This window comes from Trachymyrmex cornetzi, unplaced genomic scaffold, assembly GCF_001594075.2.
Source record: "Trachymyrmex cornetzi isolate Tcor2-1 unplaced genomic scaffold, Tcor1.1 scaffold127, whole genome shotgun sequence".
Lineage (NCBI taxonomy): Eukaryota > Metazoa > Arthropoda > Insecta > Hymenoptera > Formicidae > Trachymyrmex > Trachymyrmex cornetzi.
The window spans coordinates 1,930,612-1,947,522 of NW_017295839.1; the positions used below are offsets into that span (position 1 = coordinate 1,930,612).

The following is a 16,911-nucleotide window of genomic DNA, read 5'->3' on the forward strand; positions in this document are numbered from 1 at the left end:
CTCCTTGTATCATCATCGTACATCATCTTCTGCTCCATTCGAGGTATAAATAAATGTACTGGGTCATATTCTCTCGATTGCATCGTCAAAGTATAAGAAATAATTTTGTGTAATACTAGAATATTCTTTCGCGAGGAGGCGGCCACTGTCTTATGAGAACCTGTAAGCGCAGTGTAAATAGATACAAGGAAGTTACAATAAAATTAAAGTGTAAAGTTTTAATTGTAATGAACTCTTTAAACTGTGATTTAAAAATAAGACTAACAGTGTTATACGGAAAGAACAATTTTACTGAAATATATAAAAATTTAGGTAGATATAGAAATAAAAATAATTTTGTTGACCTATCAAAATAATTATATAGAAAACTCACAAACATGATAAGTAACGCTACAAAAAGTTTTTAACATATTCTAACAGCTAGTACCTATATAATTATTTTGATAATCCAAACTAAATTATTTTCAGATCTGTATCTAACTAAATTTTTAGATACTTCAGCAAAACTGTTTTTTTATGTAACAACATATCTTATCGTATCTTTTTTGTAATTTAATATACACATATGTTCTGTATTATTTTACACTAAACTAAAACCATGTTTAAAGATATTTAAAATTAATAACATACTTATAAAAAATAATATATTTGTACAGAAAAATGTGTACACATATAATACACTAATGAAATGTTTAAATATTTTAATAAAAAAAAATAATAAGAGAAAGGAACAGTGTGTTTAGCATTTTGTTACAAGTAAAAACGATTATGATAAAGTATCTATTTAAACTACATGATTATAGTTATTCCAGCGTAATGGCGCTAATTAACAAGATTTAAATATTTATCAGATCCTCTCTCGACACATTCAAATGCCACGCAATGATTCCATGTAATACGGTGATTATAGCATAGCAAGTGGAGCTAATTGCACGACTCGTATAGCTACCTGCTTTTTTGCCTGCTCGCAGTGTCATTGACTCGATGACACCATTCATTGGGATCATTAACGTTGCGTCATAATTGGTCGATTCAGGCGATAATGATCGGTGTGTGTGCTTTTAGCATCAAACAACGTGTCTGCAAATACTTTGACGCTTTGTGAACACGAGCTTTCGTCGCCTTAATGTGATACAACAGTTCGCCCCCGATCAACTACTTTAACCCGACAAAAATCATTATTTTAAGCAGCAATCATGTATTTCATACCTAAAATCGTACTTTCTACTCTATTATTATACCTAATTACCGTAAAACATTACGATCACCGTCTTGTCTACCCCAGACAATCAAATCTCTTCGATCTCGTATTATGGAATTAGTTTGAGAAATATATGAAGACCCGCCACGTGGTTGCTCCAATTTTTGCAAGACGCCCGAGGAAACTGTTATTTATTAACGCGCGGAAATAAACGCGCAATTCATTCACGCTAATGGCATCTAGTACATTCATAACTTATCGGCAAAATCCGCTTCACACCGCCGCGCAATGAGCAACAGTTTAATATTAGGCGCTGAGCTGCATGTTCGTGCATTCTGTTACGTAATTGGTGAGAAGAGCGAAATTTTTACGCGAATTATTATGGTCGGTTTAATCGCGGGAACGCAAAAATTTCGCAATTACGCAACTACAATCAATAGATCGTGTTAAATTGCTTTTTAAATGCCATAAGATGGAAATGAACACTTCACGACTCTGATATTGCTCGGATTTATTTCTCTGTAAAACCAACGTAGCATAATGTCATAAATCAACGGTGAGAAATCTTAATCGAGTTTTTCTTAAAATTTTATTTGCCATTAGCGCGAAATTCTCAATCTTCACTCCTAGCTGCACCTATATTTACACTTAAAAAGTTCATACATTAGACGGTGTTGTAATACGGACATTGCTAAAGGCTACGGTATGAATAATCCAGCTACATGATAACTTTAGTGTGAAAATATTTTACTAATGTACGATATAAATTACAGAAATAGCACACAATATATAAGTTTAGCTATAATTAATGTTTCTTATCTAAACTATAAATACGGATTTTTACTTTCGTGCCAATAAATATTTTTGATTCACTAAACTTACGTCACTTGTGAGCTAACATTAAATGACGAATGTCTTGCGAGAGCGTGTGTTACTAGGGCAGATATAATTATAAAATTATGCATAACTAACATTTAATAAATATTACATAACGAGAAAAGTGCGTAATTGAGATCTCAATTGCATCTACATATATATTCGTACAGAGCCTCGACTTGCGCGATGGCGATACATCTTCATTTCGATCATTGATCGTGGCAGAATAAGGTCTCGGTAGTGAGTCTCCCGCGTGAAAATGTCATAAACGTCGTGGACATTTCTAATGGCACTCTTCGGTTACACATCGCAAATATAATGTTATAACTGTTTGCTTTTATGGCACTTTACGGAATACCGCGAAAGAATTCTTCTCACAATCACTTAAAAACAATTTTTTTTACGACAAGAATCGAGAGCAGCGGTCACCTTTCAATAAAGCCAGCGATTACTTCTTGAGGCCCTGCGATTCATGGGAATTATGCCTCGTGGTAATTTCACGTTATCGCTAATGTGACGGTACACTGTGATTAGCGTGTTATCGCTATAGTCCGTCCTCTTCTAACTTTTTAAATACCGCTACTGGACCTGTTCTCCTATCATCATCCATGGGGGATACACTTATGATTTTATCGATGAAACGAGAAATCCCCTTTCATTCTAATCTTAAGAGACAATTTCAGACAATTTGGAAAACGTAAATTTGCTGACATTCTTATCCTTTTGAGGAATTTCAAATAACTATTACTTTCAATTAAGATAAATCGCTTGTTTTTTAAATTTATAATTAAAATAAAAAGATTATTTATAAAATTAACGTATAACTGAGCGTCGTATGTGTTATAATACTTAATGCAAAACTGCTTACAGCTCTTCCTGGAAAAATTAATCTTGCATTATATAGGTATACTTTGCATTATTATTGAAAAAGGATTCTACGATCGTCCAAAAAAATCTAAAATAATAAGTAAGCGAGACATTAATGTAAATTAACATTCCGAAATATAAGTTTAAAATACATAAGTGCTTCTACTATTGTGGACGATTCTCGCAGAAACAAAAATAAAAAAATCTATTAAAAAAAGCCTTTAAATAAACAAAAAAATAAACAACAATTAATAAAATTAGATCATTATGCGAATAATAAAAGATAATTTAAGAACAAAAAGATAATTTATGAATTACTATAATTGAACGTTAATAGGCGATTAAAGTAAAATAAATCAACTGATATTAGAATAATACTAAAGTAAAACACTCAATCGTGAATCGCATAAATTAATCTTTTACTTTACCCCATCTTTTCTTTACCCTACTCTGCTTCTTACCGCACTCATCTATTATTAATTCTCAAGTTCCTCATAAAGATTCAGGAACTTCCTGCGACTTGCACGGTGAATTATGTAGTCGGGTGCCACCAGCGCCGATATTTAAAGGCGGCTATCATGGACAGATTTACGTATAATTCCAGCGTGTATAATTCCGCGCTTTTAACGAGGTAACGGTCGGACAGTGCGTCACTCTTAATCCGCCGTGTCTGGTAAACGCTTTTAATCGTGATCTTACATCGCGATCTAGCTCGCGTTGAAACGACGCTAATACTCTCTAACAAGCATTTTTGGGCTCGCTTATCATGCGTAGCTACTTTCCACAGTTGTCTTAAATTATTACGCGCTTTGATATTATCATGCGATCGCTAATTAATGAAAGGCAATGAAACGCGTGCTCCTTGAAGCTGTACTTCTCTCATATTAGATAAACTAGAATTATTTTCCTTCCTAGGAATAATCTTGCATCTTATCGAAATGAAATCACTGATAGCACGCAGAGCAACTATAACATTTTAATATACATATGTAAATCAGTAATAGCTTCTAAGAGGAACTAATATACTTTTTTCTTAATTTAATGCTGTAAGCGCCATAAGCTTTCACTTCTACATTTATACTTTATTTTACCCTACTAAACATTGCTCCAGGTGACAAATAAATTACACCATTGCGTCATTGGTATACGAGAAAATTGACTAAACCTTTCGCGGGTGGTGGAATGCACAATTTCCATTTCAAAAGATAATATCAGCCCTTCCGAATCGCATGACTGATGCATTAGATCAGAAACGATTAATAGATCGCAAGACCCGTATTATTTGGAAAATTACTCGCATCCATTTTGTCCAAGATCCGGTCCGTACTTTATAGTAACGGCATATTGTTACGGCGTAAAATACGGAAGCCTTCCGGCAAAAGTACAACTTGTCATCACAATAGTACAATGCATTTGATTTTTATTCTAATTGCGATTAGCGGACAATTATCTCGTTAGTTGCATGCCTAGCAATTTCCCGCGAGGTATGGTGCAACTAAGGATAATTGCCATATTTATAACGGTGGAACATTCTAAATATCTGCCACAAGATTGTGAGATAGTAAACTTACAGAGATTTCACAAATATCTAATAAAAGTATATGTATCTAAAATCTAATATATAAGCATATTTTTATGTATGTAAGTAATGTTTTTTATTTATTTATAAAATAATTTTGTCTTACTTAAACCATTTTTCTCCTAACATCTCGAATAAGTTAAATTGAAATTTTAGATTTTTCCTCTGTTAAAGAAACGTCTTGTTTTAGAGAATAAAGATATCATAGTATTTTCTGCGTGTGTGTGTGTGTTGTGTGTGTGTTGTGTGTGACCACCCACGACAGAAACGTAAGGCTTTCTCGGTTCTTGTCCAATGGCCAGAAACGTTTAGTTCGCATCTGGTCGATCTGACAGATGCCGAAGAGCCTTTCAAGTCGATAAATCCTACGTTTCTTTAAGACTCTTCATGATACTGGCATCGCACTAACAAATCCAAAGGGTTTATTACTAAGACTATCAGAGCATCAGGACATCTGCCTGCGGCAAATGTTGATCATGTCTTTGCATATTGCAGCATTTTAATAGTATTTTATATTATTTAATAATATAAGTATGTGGATGGAGCTATCATAAAAGATTACATCATCTGAAATTATAGACTTAATATCTTTTTTGTTTTTAAAATCACGATTACTTTTTTTTGTATGGGTATTTCCTATAAATATATATATAGACTAAATTTAAAAAATTTAAATTAAAATAAAGAAATAAACGAAGTAGCCAAATGTATCTGAACTAATATACTCCATCTTATTGTGGTAATAAAAGACAAGATTTTACTACGCTAGATTGTAAATATTTATAATTAGTCATTCTTGCTAATTCAGTTAGAATCTTTAAGGTTCAGATAAGAAAATGCTACATACTCTAAAAGTTTTTACTGTATCCTTGTAAATGTTGGAAATATCCCTTATTATTTTTAATATACAGAAATATTTTTTCTTTGAAATTCAAGTCAGTTTTCAATGTTGAACTTGGCAAAAAATTAAAAAAAAAGTCATAAAGCCATATAGGTCCAATTATTTTGAGAGTATAAGAATTTATAAATTATGATTTTTCTCCAAAAAATTATATTAACTTCTACGATATTTATAATAAAATTTATAGATGAAATTATCGTAAATAAATTATTTGTGCGTAAATTATTTATTGCAATACCAACAAAATGACTAGTAAATTGTTTCTTCTTATCGCTATCTATATCATTCTCTTAATTAGCTTTCCATAGTATGTACAAAATTACATTTTCAAAATAAAAATTCGGCGCAATTCAAAGATATTTTTTTATCGGATTTGTTTATATTAAATTTCAAATAAAGAACTAAACATTAATGATACAATTTTTACAAATGGTTAAGAGATCCAGCTCTTTGTAATACGTCAACATGATCATAAGTAACAATCAAAGAGTTTTATGCGGCGCATTGTCCATTAAAAAGTTATTATTTTAAATAAAATAAATCATGCAGATGTACGTTCTAATGTTCTAAATAAACTTTATTGAGTATGTACTTTTATTCACTAATTAGAAAAGTGTCACATACTTTTTATAAATAAATGTTCATACTTTAAAAATAAAGTTAGTAAATAATATTTTACAAGTATTAGCACATATACAGGTAACAATATGTGTTTCTCATTATATTGTGATGTTTCATATTGAAATAAAGTATAATAAAATTAAATGCTATTACTGATATATTTTTATAGAAGATATTTACCTAAGTAATAAAAAATAATATATGTATGTATATATCATAAAAAACACATTTTGTGTTATCATTCTGCTACAACACAATGTTTCCGTGCATCATCAGGTTTTTTCCATTCAACATTATTTTGTGTACCTGCAATTAAAAAAATTTATTATTTTTTAACAATAATCTGAAAAAGATACTTAATTTTATCAAATTAGGCTAGTGAATTTCTTGCCTGGTATTTCATGTTTTAAGTATGTAAGGTAAAGTAGAAGATACACTAGCGAACAAAATGCTGCAAATATTGAAAATATTTGTAGAGTCAACGCACCACCAAATTTTTTCAAGAATATACTTCCAACCAAACTACCAATAGAGCGACCTGAAAATATTGCAACATTATTATAACCTTTTTGAACCAATAATAAGCTTTAATTAAGAGAAAAAGTAAATCCATTTATATTATTCATGTTATTAGTATTATTTACATTTATTCGTTATAATTCAATTTTCAATGTAAAATTAGATAAAGAAGTTTACCGAAACCATCTTTCATTCCTGATATAATTCCTTGAATAGAAATAGATACATTGGATGACGATATTACATTTGCGTACGCTACTGATGTTACGTGGCAAAGTATATATGATGGTCCTATTGTTAAAAATTCTATTGGAACTATCCACCATGGTGTTGGTACTACAGATATTAATCCCAGCCGTAGGGAATAAAATACGAGAAAAAGAGTAAAAGTATAACCATATCCTAATTTTTCCAATATCTTACCTAAAAAGAAGAAATGGTAATTATATGGATTAAGAGACATCACGTAGATAATTTTGACCTTGACACATGTCATCAAGATCATTACCTTTAGTGCTTTTTAAAAGATGGAGGTCACTAATCGTTAAAAAGTTATTAATATAAAAAGTTTAAAAAATAACGTTTCATTTATGCTACATAAAATAATAAATCAATTCTTTCCCTGCTTACTGGGGAGTGGACCTCGCTTCTTATAGAAAGTCGTACGCATCTAAGCAAGGAGGAGTGTGGGGTGGACCACGCTTTGCGTGAAAAATCAAATCTCCTCTTTAGAGATACACTTCACCTCCCTAGGCAAGAGAGGGTGAAACTCTGAATGTTACTCAAGCCATGATCATGACAACATATCAAAGTCAAGGTCATCGGAGTTTATTTAAAAAAAGGTAAAAAAAAGTGAAGATTTATTATTATTATAACATTAAAAATTTTTTTTAATATTATAGAAGCTATAAGAGACCGCTACCTAGTTGTTGAGGCAAAATTACTAGGATCATGACAACATATATCAAGGTCAAAGTCATCGGCGCGATGTCCCTTAATCCGAATAATTGCCGAAAAAATTCAATATTTTTAACTATCTAGTCGCCCCATTTATAACAAATCATAATAAAGTAGTATTTAATACAGTACCGGATAAATGCATGAATATCGCACAACTGAAAGCTTCTGTGGCTATTGTTATACCTTCTATTAATTTAATTTTGTCCATGTAACCGGTTTTTATAGCAAGATCTTCTTCATACCTAAGAAAATTTATTAATTGAACATTATAAAACTTAAAAACTATAAAAACTATAAAAATACATAAAAAATGTAAAACAATAAGACAGTAAGATGTAAGCTGTAAACGAATCAATCATTCAAAACAGAAAACGTAAAACAATAATGTAAGACCATAATGTAACAAATTCAAAATATTGATTTGCTTATTACTCACATCTTATTGCTTAAGTTTTTTGTGTCCATAGTTTTAGTCCGCTACGTCCAAATTTCAAATAACAATTTCAAAAAACAAAAATATCCCGATAATGGCATAAATTTACCAAAACATAAAGGAAAGCATGTAACCATCAAAGGCGCCGCAAATGGTATCAAAAAACAAAAATATAACAGTAGATTTGAATTTTAAAAGCGTACATACATCTGTAAATATATGTGACGATCTTGATATAATTGGCAACTGTAATAAAAATATACAAAAGTATAAAAATTTAACTACGTATTTCTAACCCTAATTTTCTCTTTTATTCATTTTTCTTAATGCATCATAAAATTACCTTCAGTTTTTTGCAGCAAATCAAATCTATACAAGTGAATATAAACACAAGAAGAAACGCTGATGTATAAGTTTTGTAAATCTTTCCTTGAGACCATACATCGATTGTATATCCAGTTAAAAATCCTGCCAAACCGAGACCGATGTCACCCCATACATGCTGCCTACCATATTTCATTTCCTCACCTTTACCTAAGAAGAAGATAAACAAATTTATTGTAGAATCCACGCTCACACATGCACACACACGCGCATACACACGCGCGCGCAACACACACACACAGTGCATGCACACGCACATACAAGTATGCGCACATTCGTCACGCATTTTTTTTTTTTCTATACAATTTGTTAGTTATGTATGAAAAAATATATAAAAACATTTACACAGCAGGAATTTAATTTACCCGTTTTATATTTATATTAATAGATAGATGTAAAAGAGATAATAATTATAAAATTATTTACCTAATATCTCGAAACAGATTGCGCTGGTCAAAGTGAAAGAAACAGAAGTACCTGTACTCCCAAGAGCCATTAAAAGGACGAATCCCCAGAACGTAATGGATGTATACAAATAATGATTATTTTCAAAATTATCACAGATAACATTGCAATTATAATTATCTTTGAATTCTTTTTGACACAATAATGTATCATTAATATTTATTAAACAGCTAGTATTTGGTGAAATAACTACTTCCTTTCCAGCTGCATACTGGAAAGATAATGGTACGGAAAGATTTGTATCCTTGCATATCCAGTGACACGTAATGTTTCTCGTATTCTCACATAATGCTGTTGGGAAATTCTTAAACAAATATAATAAATAAGATCTCTTTTATATAAACAGATGAAAAGATGTTTATTACAATTAGCGATAATTACTAATAATTATTATTATAATTGTTATATATTAATTATTAAAAAATTAATATTCAAACTAATAAATTATTAAAGAAAAATATATTTTTAAAATATATTATCAAAATTACAATCTCATAAAAGAAGTTGTTTGTAAAGTAAATATGTGGATAACTTAGCACAGGTTAAAGTTATTTGAAAAGTAAGTATGTAGATAGAATAATATAGCACAGAAATTTTATTGTTTATAATTTACCAAAGAAATACGCAATAATAAAAAAATAACTTACAGAATCTATGCCACAAAATGGTAAATATGCACATGAAACGTTTTGAAACTGATGATCCAATACAATTGGTCCCGGTGATGAGGGTAAAAAATATATTAAAATATAGCAACTGCTTGAAATGGTGATTAAAGCCATAAAGATCAATTTTTTCTGGGTTTGAAAATAATCCATGATAAAACCAAAAATTGGTTTAGCAATCATAAATAAAATAGGTAAAATAGCACCGATGCTACCCATTATTAATGGTGAAATACCAAGCTGTTTACCGTATACTGATAGAAATGGAAAAATAGCGCCCGTAGCTGAAATAAGAATAATTGAATTATTATTACATTTATGTATGCAATAACATAATTTATGAAATTGGAAATAATTTATTTTTAATATTTTTTATTTATCACAATATGTATATTATTCTTATTAAATATGATTTATATATGTGTTTTATATATATAGTAAAAAGTTTATAATATTATATAATTCTTTTATAAAGTAAATTATAATAAAGGTTATAATATTTTTCAAAAACTGCGTAATAATGACGCGATCTAATAATTTTAATAATCTTGACATATATTATCAAAGTCGTCGCGCTGAGTAACAATCAAAAAGTTTTAGCTGTCGCTCATTGTTCATTAAAAATTATTAACAGAAAGTGTTGACAATATAAAGATGTGTTTAACTTAACAATTTAAAGGTTAACCTTTCCCTTTACATAGTTAGTCCCAAATGATCTCCGAGTGACCTTGACCTTGAGCGATGGAAAAGATCAATGACCTTAAGACTTATAAACCTTACTTTCTTTAAGAGTCAAGGTCGAGGTCAACGTTCATATGCGAATTATTGCATATGAACAAAAAAACATAAACTTAAATCTTAAATTATAAAGTTGAAAGACAAAAATGTAAGACAAACACAATATAATTACTATTCAATATATTTAAAAGTTATTAATTTTAATTGTTAATAATCTTTTACTACACAATGAAGAATGGTTAAAATATTTCATACTTAGGGGAATGGTTTTAAGAAAGTATGTCATGGTCACTGAAATCGATGAAATCTTCACTATATCTAGTTTCACTGTATTTTTTTAAGTAATTATGTATTATATGTTTTGTTATATCAAGACATAAGTTTTAAAATCTAGAGAAATATATTTACACAATAAAATGCGATATAAAATATTTGTATTACATTTTATTATACAGTCTATATGTATCATAATATATCCTTGATACGTAAAATACATAAAATGTTTAAATATTTTATATATAATAATATAATATATTTCACAATTTGCTTACCTCCCCAGAAAAAGAAATAATGTGCTTTTAATGGCAGTAACGTGTAATTGATTTTCATGATTTATATTTTATGTAACAAATAATATACTCCAATTTTTTTGAGCTTTTTTCCAAAATAATATTAGGCACGTTTAGACAATTTGAGAGACACACTGAAAGCGCTGTTCAGTGCTATTACAGCTATTATTTTTATCGTTTATTAAGTGAAAAAAAATATAATCAAGCGCTGATACCTCTTTGTGCGTCGTGCCTATTATAATAATTATTAATAATTATCAACAATCGTATGTAAGATTAAAAGTGTATAAACATATCAATAAACGTAAATATGTAAAACTTGTACAGGTATAATATTTTATAAATACTGGAAATTTTTTAAAATATAATCGTTTCTTTACAAAAATGACATAACACAAAAATGTGATTTTTTTTAATTATTACCATGAACCGTAAATGAATTAGGTAAAAATTATTTTATTAATCATCAAAGTAAACTGACTTAATTTCACAATTCATCCGGCAAATACTGCCTATATCTTACTTAAAATTTTTAAAGATCATAGTATTTTCTACGAGAGTGACAGATTTTTAGTCGTGTCGTTTATGTAAATAAAAAATCTTATAAGTAAAAATAGAACCTTTTACAGGGAACATTTAGAATTAAGACAGTTTTGATGATAGACGTTTGAAGAAAAAATTGTTTTATTTTGAATTTAGCTATTTAGTTAACCAAGATAAATATAAACTAATAGTTAATGATAATTCAAGTTATCTCACTTTTGAAGAAATATTTCGGATTTATTTTTATGGGATATCACAAAATTATCACAACCCAAAAAGGACAGTGTTCTTATAAGTTATAAAGCGGACAATATGATATTCGATCATGCCTACAAGAGTACATTATTTTTGAAATTATTTGATTAGTTAATAATTTTCTGATAAATTAAAAAATGATTTTTTCTTTTTTTGTAAAACTTGATGTTTGAGATTTAACATTGATTTTTTAAGTTATATCACTTTTGAACTTTTAAAATAAGGCAACGATATATCTCCGCGGTATACGAAGAGATATGAAAAGAATAATAAGTACAAGTGTAATTAAATAAATAAATAAATATTTTGCGATTAAGAGCATTAATTCATTATAAATATTTTAATATTTACATGAAAACTTTTGAATTTATGTATCTATACACTGATGCTATAAAATGTAACTATGTCGACCAATATAACAGAATAAACACAACTGTGACAAATATTGACGATAAACCCTGCATGAAATATAGTTTCTAAAAATACTCTTCCAGTTCAATTATCAATCGCAATTATAACCGCAAGTTTAAAACGTCTACCATAAACATTATCTAAAGTGATATACATTTGAGTAAAAGCATTATGCAAAAATAATATATGCTAAACGCAGTGGCAGTTATAATAGTTTCACACATAAGTCTGCATTGTCTACAAATTAACCCTCCACCGACAATGTAAAATATTCAATCGTAGTTTGCAACCTGAGTCGAAGTTTACAGCAGATTTTTTATTTTTTCCGGACTATATAAAAATTTAGAAAAATTCTTGTATCCTTGTAAAATTTTTAACAAATTTTTATCATAATAAAAGCCGGATGTATTATATTTATTATTTACAAATTTAAATGTAAATAAAAGCTTCGAAAAAATGTGACATTAAAAATTTATAAGTTTTATACGAATAAATAAATTAAAAAATTCTTTTATAGATCACAACTTGAGCCGAGTCCAGCATGCAGGAGCCATAACTATAAATCTTAACTTTTTCCTGTATTTATACATGGCATAAGAATATAAAGTATACCATTGCGCATAATGCGTGACGGCAGATTAAATAAAACAATTAATCAAATGCTTATCCCAAAGTTAATGGAATGGACATGGTAGCAATCATGGTATAAGAATATAAGATATTCCATTTTTACAAGGATGCGCAGTTATTTGGGGGGAACATGACGACTACTCTTTCACCAATCAAAGCGTTGCTCCAAATTGTAAAAAGGAATATAATTGCTAAAATATATATTCTACTAACTTTAGGGAAAGCATTTAATTAGTTGTTCTAATTTAGAACAACTAATTAATGGCTGAGCGCAATGAGATTCTGTATTCTTATATCATGGTAGCAATCATGTTTCTTTTTTGACAATTTATTTGGGGCAACATTTTAAGTGGAAAGAGCAGCCACCATGTTCAAGATAACTACGCATCCTCGGGAATGCTTTATAATATTATAATATTTATATAGCTAAATATAAAAATTGATCTATTAGAATTTCTTTCTGAAATTGCAAAGTTGGAAAAGAAAAAATACAAACTTGCAACTGTTTGCATTTTTATAATACAATTAGTAATACATAGTTATATTTTGAAGTATATTAAAATAATATGATCACGCACAACCATCTTTTCTAAGCTTTGGATTGCTATAAGGCCAAACCGCCATATATGTGTAATATTTTGTTAACCCACAATTGCGATTAGTCACATTGTTGTCACGTTTTGTATTATAAAATAATACATAGAAAACATCTTTATTATTATATTATATATTGTAATATAATATATTATATAATATAATTTACTTTTTAAATTTTTAAAGTATATATTTGCACGTTTTTCAAATATATCTTCGAGTCAATTATTATTTAAAAAATGATGTTCTTAGAATATTTTATTTTCTTCAAGTTAAATTCAGAGCATATTCGCATATAAAATTGTCAAATGCGAGTGTTATGAAAATGAGAAATAATAGCAAATAAAAGAAATAAATTATAAAATTATGTTGTTAAACATAAATATTGATATAATTAAACAATTTTATACGTAAACATATAATATTCATTTTTATACGTAAATTATAAATATTAACACATTTCCAATACCAACGTTATGTGTACTATACTCTTTCGAATTTATACTATTAAAACATTTAAAATTATTGGAAATATATTATTAAATAACATTTTAATGACATTTATTAAAAATATACAAAAACGTTAATAAAATTCATATAGAATTAATATTTCAAAATGCTGATTTAATGTTTTGGCTAAAAAAATATTCATGAAATATATTGTATAATGAAAAACGTTCTATGATATCATTCTGCTACAACAAACCGTTTTCGTGCATCATCAGACTTTTTCCACTCAACATTATTTCGTGTTCCTACATTAAAAATAAAATGTGTTATTTTTTTAATAATATCTAGAAAAAGATTAATTGATTTTGTTAGATTAACATTAAATCATTCGAGTTCTTGCCTGGTAACTTATGCTTCAAATACGTAATATAAAGTGCAAAATATACTAGCGCACAAAATGCTGCAAATATCGAAAATATTTGCAGAGTTAATGCACCACCAAATTTTTTTAGGAGCATACTTCCCACCAAATTACCGATAGCAAAACCTAAAAATATTTTATACTTTATATTAATAAGAAATTTTAAATAAGAAGGGAAAGTATACATATATACGTTTATATTGTTCATTTTCTTTGTAATAATTCAATTGTAAATGTAAAATATTTGAAGAAGTTTACCAAAACCCTCTTTCAATCCTGACATAATGCCTTGAACAGAAACGGATACACTAGATGATGATATTACATCTGCGAAAGCTATTGTTGTTACATAGGAAAGTGTATACGATAATCCTAGTAATAAAAATTCTATTAGAACAATCCACCATGGTGTTGGTACTATAGATATTAATCCCAGCCGTAAAACGTAAAATACGAGAGAGAGATTAAAGGTGTAACCATATCCAAATTTATTTAATATTCTACCTGACAAGAAAATAAGGCAATGTTTTAATTTATTGAATCGCCTCATTTATGTAAAATCTCATAATAAAATATAATTTAATGATACCAGATAAAGGTAAAAATATTACACAACCGAAAGCTTCTGCGGCTACAGTTAAACCTTCTATTAATTTAATTTTGTCCATGTAACCAGTCTTTATAGCTAAATCTTCTTCATACCTAGTAAAATATAAAACTTAACTAAACATTATAAAAATTAAATTTGCTTAAAATTTTACGTTTTAATTTTTATATTCTGATTTCATATATAACGTACAAATACCTTTAAAAAAGTATAAACTTACCACAACAAAAAAAAGATTATATAACCATCAATGGCTCCGACAATGACAGCAAAACAGAAAAATATAATAATAGATTTGTATTTTGAAAGCGCATAGATATTTGCACATATATTCGCCGATCTTGATATACGTGGCAGCTGTAATAAAAATATAAAGTGTATGGTTAATTTATTTATTTTTTACTTGTTATTTTTTAAATTTATTATGCAATTACCTTCAGATTTTTACAGCATAACAAATCAATACTGATAAATATAAATGCAAAAAGAAATGCTGGTGTATAAGTTTTATAGATTTTACCTTGGGACCATATATCTATAATATATCCAACTAAAAATCCTACTAAACCATAACTAATTTCACCCCATATACGCTGTTTACCATATTTCATTTGCTCACCTTTACCTGTAAAGATTAATTAATTAATTATAATACATAATCCCATACGCACACGCGCGCATACATTTCTTTTTTATATAACACGGTATTTGTGTACAAAAAAGTATTAAAAATATTTATACATATTATAGATTTATTGTAAAACGCAAGTATATCGATGTACATTTCTTTAATGCAACATATTATTTATAATATTAAATTAACTTAGGCCATTATATATAAATAAATTAAATAAATAAGAAAAGGACTAATACGATCGAATCTAGATTGATGCCTAATCATATTTTTACATGTAAATTCTAAGTACATACATCTATCAGTTATATACAATCATCGAAAACATACAATCACGAACTGAAGCTGAAATGATAATATCACAATTGATTGTCTATTTGCTACTTATATAGTATTTTAAAATATTGTAATATAATAAGTTATTGCAGAAATAACCATGCAAATATCTCGAAAAATATAGAAAATATAGAAAAATCAAACAACAGTTGCATGGTTTAGAAGGAACCATATTTCGGTCATATTATCTTTCTTCTAGGTGGAGGAGTCAAAAAGATATGAAGATCATCTCTACTTTTTTAAATAGAGTTGTATAATTTTTTTTACATATATATATACAATATGATTTTTCTGATTATTCTGCATATAAAAGTATTAAAGCAGTGGTATCAAAAAACCAATAATTTACATCGCTTACGAAATATTTTATACTTTATTCCGGCGATTCCGGCACATATGACATAAAATATTAAATAACTCGTAAACTATTAATTTTTTTTATAATCGTACCTTAATACTTTTATGAATAGAAAGAATAATGACCTAAATCAATTGGTTGAAAGAAAACATAATTGCTTATTTAAAAAATTATCCATTTTACTTAAATATTTTTTTAAAGCAATTATGTGTTTTCTTTAACACCAATTAATTCATCTTATTATTATTCAACATTTTATGTCAATATGTGCCGGAATAAAGTATAAAATATCTCGTAAATTATTGGTTCTTTGACTACCTTAATATTTTTATATACAGAATAATTAAAGAAATCATATTGTGTAAAAAAATTACATAATTCCTTTTAAAATAGTAAAGGTTACCTTCATATTTTTTTGATACCACCACTTAGAAGAAAGAAAACATGACCAAAATGTGGCTCCCTCTAAACCATGCAACTTTTGTCTGAAATATTTTTTTATATCTTCCATATTTTTTGAGATACTTGTCTATAGGGAAATTCAAATGGAACATCCCTTATACTGATTGTTGCGACAAAAAGTATCATGTGTCTCAATCAAATTGAAAATAAGACACCCGAATAGTTGAAAGGTTTCCAGTTTGAATTCTGGGGCTGAGGTAATATTTTTGACAAAATACTGATTGTTGCGACAAAAAGTATCATGTGTCTCAATCAAATTGAAAATAAGACACTCGAATAGTTGAAAGGTTTCCAGTTTGAATTCTGGGGCTGAGGTAATATTTTTGACAATGCTTTTTTACAGTGTTTTAAGATGCCAGTAGAATCATTATCAAATTATATTAATCCGTTAAATATGATATATATATATATATATATATATATATATATATA

At 28.2% G+C, this 16,911-nt stretch overlaps 2 protein-coding genes across 2 annotated transcripts in view; both read right to left on the minus strand.

Annotated features, from left to right (window-relative positions):
- Positions 1-6,283: 6,283 nt before the first annotated feature.
- LOC108770429 (major facilitator superfamily domain-containing protein 6-A-like) lies at positions 6,284-10,818 on the minus strand. The gene is made up of 9 exons (XM_018522010.1): positions 10,761-10,818; positions 9,454-9,755; positions 8,768-9,110; positions 8,301-8,491; positions 8,067-8,203; positions 7,654-7,766; positions 6,742-6,987; positions 6,437-6,583; positions 6,284-6,351 (listed from the first exon to the last, which is right to left on the minus strand). The coding sequence occupies exons 1-9, from the start codon at positions 10,816-10,818 to the stop codon at positions 6,284-6,286; spliced, it is 1,605 nt and encodes a 534-aa protein (XP_018377512.1).
- Positions 10,819-13,898: 3,080 nt separating this feature from the next.
- The window catches only part of LOC108770431 (major facilitator superfamily domain-containing protein 6-like), a 6,899-nt gene continuing 3,886 nt past the window's right edge, over positions 13,899-16,911 (minus strand). The window contains exons 4-9 of the mRNA XM_018522013.1: positions 15,124-15,314; positions 14,910-15,046; positions 14,672-14,784; positions 14,341-14,586; positions 14,062-14,208; positions 13,899-13,966 (exon numbers count right to left, since the gene is read on the minus strand). Coding sequence (XP_018377515.1) covers positions 13,899-13,966; positions 14,062-14,208; positions 14,341-14,586; positions 14,672-14,784; positions 14,910-15,046; positions 15,124-15,314 — 902 coding nt within the window. The remainder of the gene's footprint in view (positions 13,967-14,061; positions 14,209-14,340; positions 14,587-14,671; positions 14,785-14,909; positions 15,047-15,123; positions 15,315-16,911) is intronic.

Excerpts from the sequence above, each read along its gene's own strand:
- LOC108770429 (XM_018522010.1), bottom strand. The coding sequence starts at position 10,818 with ATGAAAATCAATTACACGTTACTGCCATTAAAAGCACATTATTTCTTT. Across the intron at positions 8,492-8,767 it reads AATCTGTTTCGAGATATTAG|GTAAAGGTGAGGAAATGAAA; the intron begins GTAAATAATTTT and ends TCTTCTTCTTAG. Across the intron at positions 8,204-8,300 it reads TTTGCTGCAAAAAACTGAAG|TTGCCAATTATATCAAGATC; the intron begins GTAATTTTATGA and ends TTTTTATTACAG.